At 36.8% G+C, this 20,057-nt stretch overlaps 1 protein-coding gene across 2 annotated transcripts in view; it reads left to right on the top strand.

Moving 5' to 3' along the window:
* LOC129790091 (protein dachsous) overlaps positions 1 to 20,057 on the top strand; it is a 159,869-nt gene that overhangs the window by 114,744 nt on the left and 25,068 nt on the right. The window contains exons 1-6 of one of the 2 annotated variants that reach the window (XM_055827307.1): positions 4,303 to 4,349; positions 10,161 to 10,341; positions 11,265 to 11,750; positions 16,405 to 16,583; positions 16,695 to 17,147; positions 17,562 to 18,039. In XM_055827307.1, the coding sequence (XP_055683282.1) occupies positions 10,197 to 10,341; positions 11,265 to 11,750; positions 16,405 to 16,583; positions 16,695 to 17,147; positions 17,562 to 18,039 (1,741 nt within the window). In that variant the 5' untranslated portion in view covers positions 4,303 to 4,349; positions 10,161 to 10,196. Of the gene's footprint in view, positions 1 to 4,302; positions 4,350 to 10,160; positions 10,342 to 11,264; positions 11,751 to 16,404; positions 16,584 to 16,694; positions 17,148 to 17,561; positions 18,040 to 20,057 lie in introns of those variants that run through there. The other variant, XM_055827306.1, reaches the window with a different exon arrangement.

The following is a 20,057-nucleotide window of genomic DNA, read 5'->3' as shown; positions in this document are numbered from 1 at the left end:
TAGAGGTTTCTGATGTTCTAGAAAGTTGTAGGGTATTACAAAATATAAGATTCCAAACCCTCCCTCGACTAGCTCAGGGGGTTACTTTATTCTTCCTTCAAGTTTACAGGGTCCTGATTCTCCTTCTCAGTCACAATAGAAGTCTCCCCAGCTGGTACTTTGATCTACGGCGGTTCTTCTGCCGCTGCGATCTCCCTCGGGGATCTTCTACTCTCCACCGTCGTTCAGGGGTTCGTCTGCTGACTCCCTCAATACTCAATTCCCTCTCAGGATATGTGGGCGTGATTTACTTCTCTCTGTCTGAGATCTGGCTCACCTGAGGAACCGTGTAATAGCATTTCTGTGCGCACTGGCAATTTACGACCAGGCCACAGACTTCTCCGCGCACCCAATGTGGCGATAAAGATGTTCCCAGGTAAATCCGGCAATTGACGACCGGCAGGTGAGCTTTGGCTCTTCCACGGGGCCCGTATGTGCTGGATTCAGGCAATTGGCGACCTGAATATATCGTCAGAGGAATACTTCCCTTGTCCTGCTGACGCTTCCGGCTATTGGCGACCGGGGAAGCACTTTTCCTTGCCAGTAAGACTGACAATCTAACGTCCAGACACAGGCGGCAATTGACGACCGACCTCTGCGTCTGATTCGGGTCCGTGGGATGCGCCAAATCTTCCAACTGACTCTCCTCAATCTCCTGGCGTAAACCCTTGGCGTGAAGCTCTCCGATGCAGCTGATGCAATTCCTGGGACGGAACAAATCCACTTCCGGCGTCTTCTTTTGGCGGGAAGCTGTCCGACACAGATGATGCAGTTCCGGGGAAGGCACAAATTCACTCCCGGCGTCTTCGACACTCTCGTAGATCTCACCAGACAGAACTCTGAGGATGACTGGACTCAGACTGAACTCCATTCCCTGTGGGGATGGAAAATTTATAACTAAGCGTAGCACACAAATACATACAAAGAACATATATCATGCACACACTCTTCGGCTTCCTTCGTCGTTTTGGAGACTTTTTGACTGAATAAAAGTTAACCTCCCGAAAGCCAAGTTCAAAATTTTTTCGCACGTTACAAAAAGCTTTAATTTGATACCAAGTTGAGCGAAATCGGACAAGCCGTTCAAGAGATATGGTTCTTAGAACTTTTCAAATTCAAGAATTTTTCAAATTGCTCTATCTTCTAAACGGCGATATAGAATTTCTTCATTTTCGGACTGGTGAAAGATATTGATTCAGGCTACAACACATCAAAATTTAAAGGAAATCTATTACAGATGTTGGGAGATATTGCCCCTTAAAGTTAGGCAATTTTGGTTTTTGTTTTTAGCGCCTCTTGCGGATGTTTTTGAAATTTGAAATGTTCTAAACAGTTGTAGGGCTTCTCAATACCTTTCATTTGATACCAAGATGGTCAAAATCGGTCAGGCCGTTCTCAAGTTATAACGAAAAAACACTTTGTGCTTTAGGCCGCCGTATTTGCTAAACGGCTTGACCGATTTTCAAGTATGAGTTGTCGATGAAAATGTCTCAGTGAGCTCTACAACATACTAAAATTTCAGATCTCTAGCTGCAAGGGAACTGGTTGACGGTATTTCAAAATGGCGGACGGCGACCATTTTGAATTTTGAAAATGCGAAAAAATGAAATTTTACACCCACATTTCTATAGAAAACTTCAAACCCGAAGTCTCTATCTGTTACCGTTCTCGATCTATAAGGCAAAGTTTAGAGTCCCGGACGGCAGGCAGGCAGGCCGGCCGGATCAAAAATTTTCCACCACCATTTTCGTAATGTGGGATGTCTAAAACGTGCTCATACCAAGTTTGAGCCCGATCTGAGGGTGTCGGTTTTTCCGACGATTACAATACTTGGTGTTGGCCACGAAGTGGAACACCAACTAATATTTTGTCGGTGTCACAAAGAAGTGGGAGAAATCGCACGCGGCAGAGACGCAAGTGATCAAGCTAAATGGCATTTTGATGAATGCACATTTGAATTGATAAGATGAGAAATTGTACCATGGAGAAATTTTGCAATTTTCACACTAAATTGCATTTTGATTTAATGGCACTTTCACCACTTTTTGCCACTCTACAACTCGCCATCCGGCAAGAAGTGATCTTATTAGCTAAGTGTATCGAGAAATGTCTCAATTATGTCAATCAATATTGCCAATAAATGCCAACGTATTGTCTGATCAGCAAGGTTTTCCACTTTTTTTTTACAATACGTCTTTTCTGTGTCCTTTGGCCAAGTGGAGGCCACTTGCTCTTAGGGGGCCCCCGAAGCCAAAGAGATCCGCATTGATTTTCAACTCGTATACACAATTGTGCAATAAATATGGCAAAAAGGTAATTAATTAGCACACTACTTTGTTTAATGCATATTATTTGCGGTAAATGAGTTTTAAATTGAGACATTTTCTCATATATACGTCGGCTCTTCGTCATGGAATTTTTTTTACTGGTTTTCTGAGTAACATCAAGCATTTAAATTGTTGTTATATGTAGCAAAAAGGTATTTATAAAAAAAAATCTTTAAATTATTTCTTAGGCAAAAGTTTCGTTAAAAAATGTGGTTTTAAGTCCTAATAAAACATTTAAAGTCTGAATTAGATATTACTTGAGTCACAATTAGACAGAGCTTTAAATTACTTCTAAATTGTCGAATTTAGACTAAATTATTTGGAGCCAAAAAACCAATCAAAGTTCTATCATTCCAATTTTCATTTATCAATAAATTTGTAGTCATTCGATACAAAATATCTAATCCATGTTTCTTTTTTTTTATTTTATTCTATGAATACTAATGTTTCTTTAAGTCTCGAGTTCTTTCTTCTTTTTTCTTTTAGTTTATTCACATTTTGCGTGGATGTAAAAAAAATTACATTGGAAATGTCTTGTGACCTTGCTTGTGACGATCGTGGTTGTGATCAAATGGATGATCTTACGATAAGATTAACTTGAAAACATTATCAGCAAATTAAATTTCAATAAATGAACCGATTGATGGTCCAAAATGAAAGCTTAATGGTTAAGAAAATTAGCTCAGTACAATCTCCATGAGATAATTGGACAACTTCAGAAAGGCTTTCCACTAATTAATTCGATGATCATAACTTATTGACTTAGATTCACGTGTTGGTTCGATGAGTTTCCTATTAAGAGATGAGATTATTTTTTTGTTGTTGTTGAAGAACTTCAACATGGTTTTGGAGAGTGTGGTGTAGTATACTACCATGAAAATTTAACACTGAATTGTTTATGTATCTGAGAGAGAGAAAATATTCCAGACAACGAACTTGTGAGACTCTTTTTCAATGTAGCTTCTCTCTCAACTTGGTCTCTTGTGCTTCTTGGTAACCGTAGAGAAATATAATGGTGTATAGGCCGCGATGTTAAGTTGGATGTCTAGAAGCTACGATGACGCTCAGGTTTTGTCGCTCATTTTATTTTCTTGCATTTACATAGAAGATCATAAAAATATCTAGGCTGGCATTTTTATAGTTTTCACTGTACCGTTTACAGAATTGATATACGGTTCATTTTTTGGAGATTTTTTCACGAAGATCATCTCAAGATGCGAGGAGTTGTGTGAGTTTAGTGCTGTTTATACAACCATCATTGGAAGGTTGAATCTGTGTGAAATGACATAATTTATCGGACGTTTTTAATCCACAATAATAATAGTAATAAAATCGATGGATTTGTTGTTGTCTTTTCATCACTCTTTTCATTTCGTGTCGTCTTTTTTATCCTCCTTCTTATTCTCCAATTTTTCCTTCCTCATGATTCTTCTCACAACACCTTCATCATGAGCAGATTAAAATAATCCACATTTCCAGTCTCTCTCATATATGCCTTTTTGTCCATCTTACGATTCAGGTGTAAGAAAGAGATTTTCGTTAGTTTGTCTCTCTGTATAAATAATATTTTGTCGTGATTAATCAGACTCCACTGGTTGGCGCAAAGGATGAGCTTTTGACCATTTCTTCGTCTGTCTCACATGGAGACAAATTTTATGCAAAGAGAAGTAATCTGAGATCTTACCTCTTTCATAAACTGACATTTATTAATAATAACGAATATTTAAATAATGTATTAGCCAAGACACAAAATACCTTTCTCGCTTCAAATTTGCACAATACTGCAAAATTTGTTGAATTTTTTTCTTCTCATTTTCTCTCAAAATGCATCTTTCTTGGCATTTCGAGTGGATTACTGATTAGATGAATTTCATTTCACTGACATTTTTAACATCACTGAAATTCTTCTCAAGGAGGGCATTGCGAGGAGAGAAAGAGCATTAAGTCGTAAATGTGGTCAAAAAGTAAAATGTGTCTGCATTGGTGAGTAAGGAGTGTTGTAATAAGTAAAAATTATGATAAATGCCTCTGTTGCATATATGAAGAAAAACCGCACATTCATGAACTGAAGCTAAGTACTCGTGAGAAGAATTAAACTTAAAAAATTCATAGGGGAATTAATGAATTTCTAAGCTTTACTACGAGATATCTGTATAATGGAAAAAGACTCTTTGGTGTGAGGGAAACATTTTGTGAATTAAACAACGATAAATGTAATTTAATACCTCCGGTCGGAGGTGAATATTGCTTAGTTGGAGGAAATTAAATTTCAGCTTATATTGCAGTAATCAGAAATTTTTAAATGGTGACATGGGGTAAAAGAGGGAGGAAAGAAGTACAAGGAAAACATCTAATAGCTGTTAAAGTAACACTTATATTTACATGAAGAATGTAAATTCGTTTGAGTAAGAAGATTTGGACCAATTTCTTTCTTTTAAAATCATATATAAAATATTACTTTTTTTTCGTATTTCTTACAAGAAAATGTAGGTATGTGCCTACCATACCTACCTATATAATGCGGATATTTTCCCTTTAATAGTTGAGAGACTAAATAATTTATAAGAAAAATATTTATACTTGCGGTCCAAGGAGAAACTTTAGGGGAGGGCGGGGCTAATAAAGTCACTTAAGGGTTTAGAAAAGCCTAAAATATCATATTTCCTAGCTAGATAGAACAAAATGATCTGAGAAAGAGTTGTAGGGCAGTAAATTTCCTAAAGAAATGAGCTATACATTTCGCTTTATCTATTTGTGAAATATGATATTTTGAGCTTTTTCTAAACCCTTAAGTGACTTTTTTTTAACCCCGCTCTCCCCTACCGCGAAGAAACTTCTCCTCGCACCACAACAAGTTGACATTTTTTTTCTCTATAAAAACTACAAAATTTATGGATAAATTACCTAAAACTTGTGATGGATTGCTGACACGCCAATTGTCGGGTTACCATGAGAAATTTCTTTAGCATCACTGGAGAAGAAATTCACACAATTCATTCATTTTCATGCAACAATGTTCAACCAGATGGACGAAAAAGACCGCAGCGAAAGAATGCCGTGTAAGAGTGTGTCGTAGAACATGATTTTAATTTAGATCACGAGATAGAAGTTGAACCTTGGAGGAGATTGCTTGCACATTTTGAGTGCGTCTTACATATCACAGGTGTGCAAATCCCCGGCAATTCATGTGCTTTTTCATCCATCTTATTAATTTGTAACACACACCATGCAGATTAGACAGTGTGTCGTCAACCTTGAAGGAAGTATATCTCTTAGTAGAGACCAACTCTGGGATATTTTTCATGTTTTGCAAAAACGACATCTAATTTGCATGACACAATTCTTCGGTACAAAACAGCTTCACCCAAAAAAGTGTTTCTCCAAACCAATTATCGCATATTTAATTTTCATTCAAATTCCAATCTTGCCTTTTCTAGCATCTTAATGCCACAGAGGCTCGCTTAATATATAGAAAAAAAAAACACCCATTCTCCTCTATGGGACACAGAAAAGAAACCAGCCTGAGAGTTCCACTAATTGTGGGGGCTCGCGGAGGAGAACCTATTTCTTGGAGCACACCTATCGTGAATTACAATCGCGGTAAATTTTAAAATAATGGTGAAGGGCAATAATATTTATATCCTGTGGCATATTAATTCACTCGCATGGGGGATGAGAAGAATGAAGAAATCCCAACATTTGAGAAGACAACCAACTTATTTATTAATACGGGAACTACATTTTAATTTATCTCTTCGGCACAAGGTTGATCGATTGCAGGGTGATCATTTATTGGAAATTCTCATATTGTAATTTAATTGAACAATTTACTTTTTTTTAATACATCAACGCCCACAAATCTGATTTAGATATCAACTAAAAAATATTTAATCTCATGAAAACTAAATTTGTTTTAAAGCAAGAATTTTTAAATATAAAATTGTTTAGGTAGGTTGATTCAAAATCTAAAAAAAACTACAAAATATTTTTAGTTTTCTCATAATTAAAAAAAGAGATTGTTAAACCAATGCTCGCAATCTAAATAACCTTTTGGTCTTTTCTTTCCTGCTAAAATAAATCTAACATAATAAATACATAATAACCACAAATTGCCCCCCCCAACTCCCTCTCTTTTCTTGAAAAGTAATTAATGGGTTTTCACTCACCTGTTAATTGGTTTTGAGACACTTTTTCACTGGAGTAGCCAAGAGAGGTCTGGCGAATTGGCTAATATATTCAGTCATTTCTGCCATATTTGCGACATATACAATCACCCTGTATATTAATAAATATATTTATATGTACATATATTGTCGGCATCCTATATAGTGGTTCTACACAGTGGTTTTGAGGCTCACAGAAATATATTGACAAGTTATTACCAATCGTAGAAATTATCACATAAACAATTCACGCGGGCGTTACAGAGCCTCAATATGTTGGGAGTATGAGGTACCCATTTGGTTGTATAAAAGTAATACAATATGCGCAAAATAGCTAAATGTAGTGCCAATGCAATGGGAAAATCATGGGAGTTGATCGTGCGATAGTCTCTTGTGGCGTCAAGTGATCATCGCTGAGGCGATGCATTTAAATTGAACTGACTTGATGATCTTGAAGTATTAATTGCGAAGGAAAATTTGCATCTTATGTGCGAAATTTTCTTCTCTCTCTCCTTCTTTTACGAATATGACGATCTCTCATGTATATTCGGGCAGCGTAGTATAGAGAAAGGTATTTATGTGCGGTGTATTCAGGAAGGGATCATTTGAAGCAGAAGCTCAAAGTAATTTTTTTTGCAATTTTGTGGACGGTAAAGTTTTGAATTTATATTCAAGGTGTGTGGTATAGAATGCAGGTAAATTGTCTTTTTTCACCGCGAAAGCATTTGAGGAAGAAATGTCAGCAGAGTGGAAGGAACCACACGTGGATTTAATGAAAGTCTTCGATGGAAGATGATGGGAATACCACTCAATAATATTCCCGTCAGATAATTATGAGAGATTAAGACTTATTAATAAAACTGTTTACAGCTTTTTGAGAGAAGCACAGCCAGAAACCAAAAGACGAAGGAAGGGGGGTATCACAGAACGTATTAATAGTCAATTAATCGGCCAACCTAGAGATGAATTGTGAATTTAATACTAGGCGAAGCACCTCATTGACCGACATTTGCCCTCTGGTAGTCTAACACGTTGCAATTTTCCGTATAGCCATATTGTTTGCTTTGCTAAAGATCTAACCCTGAGGAATTGACCTCATTAGCGTGAGTGAATATCTCAAATACTATGGAACTTCATGCAGTTTTAGCTTCTTTAGATTTTATTCCTGCGTCTTCGCTATAATCTTATGATTCGATGGGAAAACTCTGTGGTATTCAGTCTTGAAGCGGCAGGAAGAGAGGAGTAGAAGAACATAGGTTGAAATATTTCAGCCGACTCTCTCGTAATTCTCTATTGTCGGCTCATTGAGTGTGTTAATTAGTTGCAATGTCCAAGACATGACTCAATGAATGCGGTAGAACATTGTCTTCATTCCAAACGAAGCATATTTGATCCACATTCGCACCCAACAACGTTTCTTATATATCATGCGTTTGATGACTTAATGATAAGTCTTTCAAGTGTCCAAGTGATTTCCTCCATCGACCACCAATCTTTGGGATATGTTAGTAAAGAAAATATAGCAGTCAGCACAGAGTGGGTGTCACACTATAAATCACAGTATATGAATGAAAATTTTCACATATAAAATACGATTTAACTGTGGATAGCAATTATATGGAATGAGTCATAAAAACTTTCTCAAATTGTGAACGTCTTGCAACAACAAACCATCTTTTCTACACTCTGTATAGCAGAATTTGTTAATGCAATCCCATTATAGTTGATCAGATTGGTTCTAAAATATGTATCGAGGTAATAATCTGATTTTTTAGCAAAAGAAAACTTTCGAATTTAATTTTTAAAATTAATTTAATTAAAATTTTATTAAGATCCAGACATATGGTTAAATTCACTACAAAGTCCGTCATAGTCCGTTCAAGTCAATTTTAAGTTTTCTTAAACCAGGCTTTAGTTTGTAAAGCTAATATGAGTTTTTTTTAAACTTTAGTTTTTTAGGGTGAATTTTAGTTATTTTAAGGACTTTAAATAACTAAAGTCAGATTAAATTAAACTTAGACCTAGGACGAAGCTTTAAGAATTTAGGCCTTTCTTAAAAAACTTTGCTTTAAAGACTAATGTGAACTGCACCCGCTTTCCGTTAAATTAACACTTTCTTAGGAATTTTTAAATAACTTGGAAGCAAAAGTTTTGTAATCCTTATTCCATTAGTTAGGAGTCTAATAAAATTTAGCGCTTATAAAACAAAATAATATTGCTTTCAAATCTTTTTGAGTAGGAGCTAGAGCAATACCACTTATACATACAATAAACAGAATAAATGTTTTAGCTAACTTAAGCAACTTGCATATACATAAATGTACATATTTGTAAGCTCAACAAATATCCGCTCACAGTGTGATGCAATTTTCACTTTGAGAATAGTACAAAGAATAAGCTGTGAGAAGTAACCGCAAATTCTCATTACATGATTTTGATATTGACCGTGGTGAGTGTTTGGCATATTTTGCCAGCCCGGAGATCACCAAGGCAGAATCCTCCTTTGGCGCTCAGTAACTTCTTTTAACATTGTTAATACCATTTATGCCAATCCCAATAAAATATGACTTGTGCACCTGAATGCTCGACGCCACGGAGAATTATTACGAATGGCACAAAGTATAACATCAACAAGGAGACTCATAGATGCAGTTCGTTCCTTCTGCACAAGAGAAATCTCCATGGTTTTATTTATTTTTATTTTATTTTATTTTTCGCCGGTCCTCGAGGTTGCCAACAAAATAACATAGGAACGGGACATGGAATTCCGTGTGTCTCAGCTTTTGCTGAAAAGCTGGTGATGGATTGTCTTGTGATGCTGCGACCTCGACAAGGTGGTCTACTTTTCCCCATGCACAAACTATATGTATATTCTACTGATTTCCTCGCCTAAAGTCCGATTGAGGGGGTTCTCCCCTTGCGCTGCATTTTCATGTTTATTCTAAATCAGTTGTGTTGTTGCAATTAATTAAATTTCTCATGTGATCTTCCACCGAGGCACCTTAAAGTTTTTCTTTTAGTGTCGTAAAATAGAGTCCGATGGAATCAAGTCCAAAAATTGAGGTGGAGAAGGTGTGACAATATATTATTTATGCTTCACAGCTTCATATAATTTTAATACAATCCTCATATGCAAGTCGTCCAATAGGTTTATTTTTTAAACTCCTCACAACCATGATTGTCCACAAGCACACACCAGAGTTGTTCTGCTGGGGCGAACAGTGGAGCGAATGATAGAGAAAGATAGGGAGACGTGGGCAATAAATTATGCAGTTGAATAAATTGCTCCATGGACGCGTTTACTATTTCTCCACCGAAGAGGTACTTCTCTTCTGTTCTCTTAAGCCTTCTTGGTATTGCTGGTGTGCGCGTTGAAAAAAGGCACTCACCGGGCAGATTGGAAGTCCAAGAATTCCTTTGGTTGGCAAAAAGCTCGCGCTAAATGAGAGATTTCCTCCGAGAGATCAAAATAGATGCAAAATCAGTCATAACACATATTGGCAACATGCTGTCTATTACCTGTGTGACAGTGTACTGGGAGATCAATTAACAGTGCACACCACAATGTTTCATTTAAATTGATAGCTTTGAGTCACATATATACTAAAAGTGCTTCCCTCCCATTTTCCAGGTATCCGCCACGGATCCAGATTGCGGTGTCAACGCCATGGTGAATTACACATTGGGCACCGGATTCAGGAAGCTGAAGGAATTTGAGGTGAAATCCGCCACGGGAGAAGTTTGCATTTCCGGTGACCTGGACTACGAGCTACGAACTTCTTATGAATTTCCCATTATTGCCACAGATCGAGGTGAGTTTCTCCCAAAGAATTTTCCACTTGCAATTCCCCTCCCAACTATGTCACATGAATTTTCTTTTGCTACTTCTTACGCAAAAGCGCTCTATTATCTCGAAATCTCATCAATGGCATAGCCGCTACACCAAGTGACAATTATGCTGCACAATAGTATAGCACAGTTTGTCTATGTACCGCGACTCTTTTACAAGATTTACCGCAAATACTGTGAAATTTCAAAAGTTTCAAAAGAAACGCTCCATCTTTCACCTGAGATTCATTACATACTCTCGAATCTAAAAAAATTAACGCTTAACGTTTTTGGCGCATTTTTATTTAAATTTTTTTAACTTAAGATATTCTTTGTAAAAAAAAACTTCAACAAAAAAAAACTTTGAAATTATTTTCCCATGAAACTGCACTTAAGAATAAACTAGAACTTGCAATTCTGTGCAAATACCCGGAAGCATCAAAGGTATAATTTGGTTTCATTACCTTTGGATCTTATGCTCTCATAGAATACCATCTATTTTCAAAAAATTTAACACGGAAAACCTATTGAATATCGGTAGCTGTGAACTGAAGAAAATTCACTCGATTTGGTATTCTTTGGCTTGTTTTTACCATTTTTGTATCTCATGGGCCCACTTTGCCCAAGCTTTGCCATAGACAATCGGCTTAAGAGTGCCAATTGCAATAAGAATAATGAGAGAATCACGGAAAGTCGTGAAGGGAATTCTCTTGTGATAACATGTGTTACTTGTCGGCTCCATGCCACAGCCTCACATGCAAAGTGCAAAGAAATCTGGGCTGTGAAAGAGAATCAATGGGGATTTTTTGTTCCTCACCCAGAGTCACTTATCTCCGCTGGCCTTGACTTTCAGAATACATCCGAAGGATGCTTATTGGGGTATTTTTCCTTTTTTCTTTCCTTTCAGGCGGTCTCAGTACAACAGCAATGGTCAAGATCCAGCTAACAGATGTCAATGACAATCGACCGACGTTCTATCCGCGGGAATACAATGTATCTCTCCGAGAACCTCTGCCCCCGGCAGCATCATCAAATCCCGTGGTTGTGGTAGTTGCCACTGATCCTGATTCTGGGAGATTCGGTGTTGTTACGTATAGAATTGTGGGTGGCAATGAGGCGGGTATTTTTCGTATCGATCGAATTACGGGGGAGATTTTTCTGGCACGCCCAGCAATGCTATCGAGTCGTGTGCAGGCCTACCACCGGCTCAACATCTCCGCCAGCGATGGCGGTGGCCTTAGGACTAGTCAAGATGCCGAAGTGTTCATTAGTGTGATTGATTCGGCACAGAGACCGCCAATCTTTGAGAAACCCAGGTACAACTACTACGTCAAGGAGGATGTCAAGAGGGGCACTGTCGTGGGAGCTGTTTTGGCTACAAGCAGTGATTCAGGTGAGTCTTCAGATTTCAATCTTATTCCACGTGATTTATTCTACGACATGAGGTTTTTTGGGTATTTACTACTCTCGATGGGGCATAAATTTCACCCACTTTTGGTCAGAATGATCGGAGTGTCTCGCAACATTTATTTTCTCATATACGATTTGTAAATTAAGCTGGAGTTCCTTCAAATTCAATAGTTTTCTTTGTTATACTATAAGATTTTCCATCAGTTTGAACATATGTATATAAGAAGAGAAATCTCTTGTAAATTTGATATTAACCCAAAAACACAAGTCAACATTTCGCGAAGATCTTCCAAGGAGTGCAATGAAAAATAAAATATGCCACGATATTTTTTGTGGAATCTTTTTGTAAATTCGTGAATTTCATCATGAGCAATATACGGTATGGCAAAGCGAGACTCATTTGGAACAAATCTTAAGACATAAAAAACGGCAAAAACAGTGGCAGAAAGATGCATATGTATGTAAGGTAGATACTTAGGAAAATGCAAAAGGGAGATTTGCATATTATGCCAAATGATAGAAGAGTTTTTCTTGTGAATTTTGTGTTGTGCAAAAGTTTCGCTTGGCAGCCGCGAGATGAAGAGCTTCGACAATGGAATTTGTGCTTTTTTATACAATCCATCTCCATGTCGGGTCTTTTCCCTCCTTCCGTCCCTTTATTCATGCGGGGAGCTCCAACCGCTCTGTGTGCCTTTACAATTGTGGCCATGGACATTGATGTTGGCATGGAATCTGAGAGTTGAATGTGTACAATGAGACTTTTTCAAAATAAATACAAGTCGATCCAACCCCGAGATGTTATACGATTTTGTTGTAAGAGAATGAAGAGACTCACATGAATTAATTTATAACTTCAGTGATGCGGACAAACTGCAAATGGACATGGAATCAATTGCTATCACTTTTCTCTTTATGCAGCTACCACACGTTATATTGTGTCTTACTACCGAGTCGGCGATAGATTATATTGAAGAGACCTGAGAAGACTAATTAAAGTGAACATGAATAAACGAGTGCTTCACATTGTCTGTGAGATTAGATAAAGTGCATTTATATCCCCCATGATATTTATACGAACACACGAATTGAGAAGTCACACATTAATCTTCGCACAGGAGCTCCCAACCACCGGCGAGGAGTCTCTCGCCATCCACTTAATTGATCCGTTTGACTACTACTATGGGAGACTCTCAAATACCGCGCGGAAAATTAGTTTTAACGTACAAATGGAATAATTCGAAAATACTTTAAAGTTCCCTCCTCCTAACTCCAAAAAGACTCACATGAAATTCACAGTATAAATACCTACATACATATGTACATACATACATATATGCATCTGTTCATTAAATGAGAAGAGTGAGAAATATTCAAGATGAACATCGCGGAAAAAGAGAGAACCCTTCTGTGCTTGAACAAGGATGCATTTTGCAAATGACTAATTGAGTATACTTAAATGCACAGCAAATATTGCACGATATTGCTCAATATTTATCCAACATCTTCACACAACATTCACATATTGGACTTCTTGGAAATTGATGCGAGAATCCGTTAAGGGAGTCAGAAAAAATAATTCCTTTTAACTTTTCAAATAATTTGAGACTCAAAGAAGAGGATGATTAATGATTAACAATTATTTTTGTAAAAAATAGATAGGGGAGTCCGGGGCTAATAAAGTCACTTAAGGGTTTAGAAAAAGCTCAAAATATCATATTTCCCAAATAGATAAAGCGAAATGTATAGCTCATTGATTTAGGAAATTTACTGCCCTACAACTCTTTCTCAGATCATTTTGTTCTATCTAGATAGGAAATATGATATTTCTGGCTTTTTCCAAACCCTTAAGTGACTTTATTAGCCCCGTCTCCCCTAGTTTTAGATAATTCTTAATTTTCATTTTAATTTGAGAATAAGAATTCAGTGAAATACATTGTATTTCTAAGTACAGCTTAGTTAGTTTCTTAATCCAAATTTTAATTTTTTAGTCTGGACTAATCTTAATCCTGGGATTAAGGTTTTAGGTTACATAGGTCAACTTTTATAGCTTTAAGATCAGTTCAGTGTTGGGAATAACTTGAGCCTAGTATAAAGAAAAGTTTGGCCTAGTTATAAAACACAGCTAAAAGGCTATGTTAAAGTTTATCAGACTAGGCTTCAGTTATCGACTTCAGTTTTCCTAAGCCAGGCCTAAGTTTTTTTTTATCTAGATTTAATTTACCTAAACCAGGCTTTAAAGCCTAAATTTTGTAGTCCAAAATTTAGTTCTCTTGGCCATCTATTTTTTTTTTAAAAGATTAGGTACCTAAGTCTGAATTAGGACTGAACTCAATATGTGTTCAGCTGCAGTTATTAAATCAGTAAATACAAAAGAACTTAAACTGGTCTTAAGAATCAATCCAAGTCAAACTTAATAGGGAATTTCACCCTATAAGATTAAATTTCACATTCACTTGATTATTGCATTTTTTGAGAAAACTCTGCATCCAAATTTTGTGAATATAGGTATGTGAAAGAAGAGGAAAGAATTGGTGGGATTTGTGGTCAAAGTTGGGAGATCGCGGTGACAGAAGGAATGTGCCATGAGGATTTCTTGTCACGAGAAGAAGTGGCACGAAGGGCAACAAGGGAGGGCATTTGGTGTCTTTGGGTGTACATGGCATCAAGTAAGCGAATCGTGTGCATTTGTATTTGCGATCTTGTTGGAATTGCCATGAGAGAGAAATGTTTGCGCGGTGGCAACAAAAAGACGACGAAGGGTAAAAAAAATGCCACGGAGTGAGGCGAAGATGGAGAAATAAAACAATGTGTGTCTTTCTTAGGGACTATCGACGACCTTTTAATTAAATTAAATGATTTGAGTTTTGAGAAGTTGAGAGAGTTGTGTGAGAGTTGGTTCGGGGGTAGGACAGCACGGCAGTGGAGAGACTAAACGGGTAGATAACATAGCAAATAGCGACATATCGGCGCGACTGTTTAGTTCTTCGCGAACGAACGAATAAAATTCATGTTTACACAAAAGAGTTAATGCTAATTTACATGAGATTAATGCGATAGGCTACCTCCGTGAGCCTCCTATGTGGCTCTCCTGAAGAATGAACGAGCCACAGCAACCACAAAATATGCTACATACATACTATCATTGTACTTCCAAACGGGCACACAATACTAGCAGAAACGGAGGGTTTCTACTTATTCCTGCCATGGCAAAACCCAGAGCGAAATGGAAGCGGCAATCTTGGCGAATGTCTCACTCAATTTGTGTATTGGGATTGGACTACACACAACTCTATATATAGCAAAAGGAAGCACACACAAGACTCTTTACCTCCAGAGGCTTGAAAAAAATGTTTATGTGGCACACCGATTGGATATATTGGAAACAAAATGAAAATTTATTCCCTCCAGTGGAACTTAACACTTTAATCTTAACGCGAACTTGTTGTGCTTCTTAAATTAATGACGATTGAATATCTGGTGGAAAAATATTTTGCACCAAACTGTACAATGATAAATTATCACAATTAGACGTTGAAGGTGCATTCGGCGACATGTACCAAAATCCATGTCGTGTATTATTGCTTGGAATTAATTGGGAGTGTTGCCGAAATTAATATACAATCCCATCTCGTGGTGACACACTAAATATTCTCTTGTTTAGCACATTGTGGCCACTCAATCGTGCGCAAATTGCACCTTTTTTTTCCACATGAGACACTCACGAGAGGAAGAATTATTTCCCTCGGAGCACTCTCTTCGTTCCATCTTCCTTTGACCAATTCACTGCTGAAAAAGATTCATTGCCACACTGACACGATAGAAGGTTTCTCATGTGGGGAAATTGAAGTACAAAATGACTGAATTCCTTTCCCATGAGGCTCTTTCTTTTGTAATTATTTAAATCTTACCTACTGGATTTAAAGCAGAATTTAGTAGGGGTGTTAGAAAAGTATTGAAGGGACTTTTTAGATTTTCTTTTAAATTTAAAGGAGTCCAACCGATTAAAAAGAACGATTTATGAGCTGAAATTTATAGAGACTGGGTTTATGCTTGTACAAGAATTTGTAATCTTTGAATATTTGCGTAATTTTAACGTTTAAAGTTTTTTATTTAAAACAGGAAGCTTTTGAATTAAATGTTGGACACTTCTTTACGAATTTTCAACGATTATTTTAACATGTCTTTTATGCAATAATTAGCCTGGAATTATTTTTTTTTGTTTATCTTAATTGAAAAACATGAATTAACTAAACTTTTAGGATGTTTAGTCGCCTTAGCACCTATCCAAGCTACGCCCTCTGAAGACAACATTAGTTTTTTTTTAAGATTGGTAAAATTTAAAACGTTTAAGATTCAGGTACAAATTTTAATTTCCATTAATCCACGTGGAATTAAAATTCAGCAACAGCAACAAAGTTTTTTTTTGTACTATTATTATGTATACACAGTACCTATATATTTTTAACAGAATGCTTTTAATCATTTACGTCCATTATATAATATGCTGCGGGAACTCAGAAAAAAAGTGTTGAAAAATGAATTAGTTTGAGAGACTCCAAATTAATTGACCACAATAAATAATGGTGTGAAAATACATAAATTAACATGGAATGTTTTTTGTTGGTTTATTTTTTTAGGGAGTCGTGGAGCGGTGAGATATTCGATCTATTCTGGGGATCCTGATGGCTACTTTAGCATAGATCCCATTTCTGGCAACATTAGGATTGCTAGTCCACTGGATCATGAAACAAAGGTGCAGGTTTTACTCAATATTCAAGCCACGAGTGGCGATCCTCCAGCTTATGGCCACACTCAGGTGAGTCCAGCTACTACATATTATTTTGTCCGTTATTATTTGAATTATTTTGCAGTCAAATGTAGGATAGAAAATGAATTTCATTACCAACTATTCTCAATTCCCCTACAGGTTAACATTGATATTGAAGATGTAAATGACAATCCGCCAGAATTTGAATCCAGTACTGTTAGAATTTCTGTTCCGGAAAATGTTGAACTTGGTACACCTCTCTACGTTGCCAATGCTCATGATCGAGATTCAGGAAAGAGTGGTGTGGTGTCGTATCGTCTATTGAATATTGTCAGCAATAGTGAGTCAATTTTGAGTGAATCCTCGCAATCTACGGCAAATCTCTTCAGTATTGATGCCCGGACGGGACATCTCACCCTGTCGCGGCACCTTGATTACGAAACCATCCAGAGACACTCACTCATTGTCACGGCTACAGATTCCGGAGAACCCCCTCTGTCTGCCAATCTCACAGTGTTGGTCGAAGTTCAAGATGTCAACGATAATCCACCCGTGTTTGAGCGCAATGAGTACACCGTTAAAGTGTCCGAATCAACACCCATAAATTCTCAGGTATGTTCTTTGTGTCTCTTGTGAAAAATGTAGCTTAAAAATTAATTGAAATTTGAAAAAAAAAATCTATATTCTTTACGATTCGAAAGCCACGATCGAATTGTATAGTTTCACCGGCTTGAAAGCTAAAATTAGGGTTTTTTAACTCTAAAATTGCACATCTAGCATAGCGAGCCAGTAACCCATATCTGCCTCGTATATACAGATATCATGCTATGTTGTGTAACGCCTTGAAATGAAAAGCTATACATAATTATATAGAACTATATGATGAAAACTCTTTTCTGTCAGAAATCAATTACAATGCCTCTATGTTGAGTTCAGGAAGAGTCTGAAGGTGCATAAATTGTAGCCTTTTCGCATTAATTTGTGCTCAATGGGAAATTGATCAATATTGTTACTGTCTGATTGCAGATATTGCAGGTCACCGCCGTTGACCTGGACACTGGGAACAACGCACGACTCACATACCGTATTGTTGGTGGCGGTGTCGGTGATCAGATTGCACATTTAGCGAACAAAACGACTGCTCCACGATACGCCGAGGATGTGAGTGAGGTATTTGGGATCTTTCCCAACAGTGGATGGCTCTACTTGCACCGTATGCTTGATCGTGAAACACGTGATCGCTATGAGATAACTGTTATGGCAACTGATAACGGTACACCCGCGGCCACGGCAACAACACGTGTCATTGTCAATGTCCTGGATGCCAATGACAACGATCCACGCTTTTCACGTGACAACTACGAATTCAGCGTGGAAGAAAATCTGCGTCGCGGTGCCATCGTTGGCCTCTTGGCCGCCACAGATGCTGACTTGGATGCAAATGCTGCCATCAGATATACACTCATACCGAGCAATACCAGCTTCCAAGTCAATCCCATGACAGGTGAGCAATGAGAATTATGCATTTTATACAGAAAACCCATGAGAAATTCCTCTGCATCCTCGCAGACATAAAGCCACAGTCGATTTATAGAAATTAATACAATGTAGTGTAATATGATCATCAATTTTTGCAAGAATACTCTCTGTTAAATCTATGTGCACCACGCAGCATCAAAGAATACGGCTGAAGAAGGTAAAAGGTGGACGATCGTGGTGATCAGTAGGGGGTATTCATCTGTATCGATTTAAAGCACGAAAAAATATTTTATTTAAAGATGAAGAAATTTTCAAAACTTCGGAATTTATTAACAACTTAATTCGATTTTATGTAGAAAATATTTCCTTTGACTTTTCTCGTAAGGAAAATTAATATTTTTTCCCATTGCAGGACATTAATATTGTACCATGTAGTTACCCCTTGAAGAATGTAGTGATTTAGTTTGTGGCTTGGGATGATCGCGATTTACTATTGTTCGCCTTTGAAAAATACCATCGTCGACGGTAATAAGTGAGAGTAATTAATTTTCCCTATTTAAACTCTTGCTCTGCAAAAAGAGCAGAATTTCCAATGCACAAGACTCCTCGCATCAGAAAAATATCCATTTGGCCGTAACAAAAGAAACTCCCCTCTTGGACATTCCTCTTGCGAATTATTGAGATGCTGTAGTTGTCTAATATAATATGTATGTATATTGTGCAACAACGAAACAGCTTCCTTTTGATCTTGCTGGGGGAACCCATTGAAAGATTCTGTAAGCAAAATTACTCTATTTCATTTGGTTTAAACCACAAAACGATCACTTCAGCGCTTCTCAACCGCGATCGCCCTCGAGGATCATCGCATGCTGAGTCTCACCATTACCCTTGTCAGTCCAATTATGCAATTACCCACATATTTCTTTAATTAATTTCACCCATAAAATTCACCCAATGTGAATAATTTTATTGGCATCGTATTGGCGAAGGTGAAAGTTTGTACAATTTGCACCCAAGTGATCGTGCACCATTGATCACTCGGCATGATTTTTGTTGGACAACACAAGAAAAATAATCTTGTTTTGCATTTTAATTGCAATGTTTCAAGCATTGTTTTATGCCATCAATGCCATTTAAATAAATCTCTCAACGAGGTTGAATGCGGAAAGTGAAATGACTTGACGAACTTTCAGGTATAAAATATGATTTTTTTAGGTCACCAAAGATAAGCTCAAATATGCATTTTAAATGGATTGTATATGTATGTGATTTATCCACCAAATTGATTTGTTTTTTTTTAGTTTAATTGAGTTATTAAGAAAGTGATTTATTGATGTATGAGAGTGTTTTGTAACAATATACTGGATTTTTTTTTATTATCATGAGAAAATAAACTCATCATCATTTCAAATTAAGTTTTTATGCAAAAATGCAAAGCAAATATTTACATACACGAGGAGAGTTTTAAAATGAAAAGTAAATTATAAATACATAGATGAAAGATAAGAAAATTTTAAATAATGATGACGATGTGCTAATTTTGTTAAAAGAAACGAATTTTTTTTTAGTAAACAGAAAAGTCTCAAACAAAAAAATTAAAACAAAGTGTATGAATTTGGAAAATGAACTGAAAATACATTTTCCCGTTCAGATAGAAAAAACCGCCTGATAAAAAGTTGTAGCCCGGAAAATTTGCTATAAGAAAATTCTTATGGGAAAACTCAAATATATTTTCACGGAAATTAGGGAAAATTTTCCCCTTGAATCTAACTTTTTACCCCAGGTTCTTCTATTAATATATTTTATTAAATAAAAACTTGTGAACATTTTAAAATTCCCTAAAATGTCGTTACAGTTTGTAAAAAAAATTTGGAATTATTTATTCTAAAATTCTTAAAGTACGCAAGAGATAGGAAAGAAAGGTCAAGATAGGTGCAGTCACACGTATATGTTGAGAATCACTGACCCAATGTGCATCCCCAATAAATATCGTGTAAGCCTGTGTTTTGTTCTTGCTCTTCATTCAATGGCAACTCTATATTA

Source organism: Lutzomyia longipalpis, chromosome 2 (assembly GCF_024334085.1).
Source record: "Lutzomyia longipalpis isolate SR_M1_2022 chromosome 2, ASM2433408v1".
Lineage (NCBI taxonomy): Eukaryota > Metazoa > Arthropoda > Insecta > Diptera > Psychodidae > Lutzomyia > Lutzomyia longipalpis.
The sequence above is the reverse complement of the archived record's forward strand: the minus strand, read 5'-3'. Positions and strand labels throughout refer to the sequence as shown.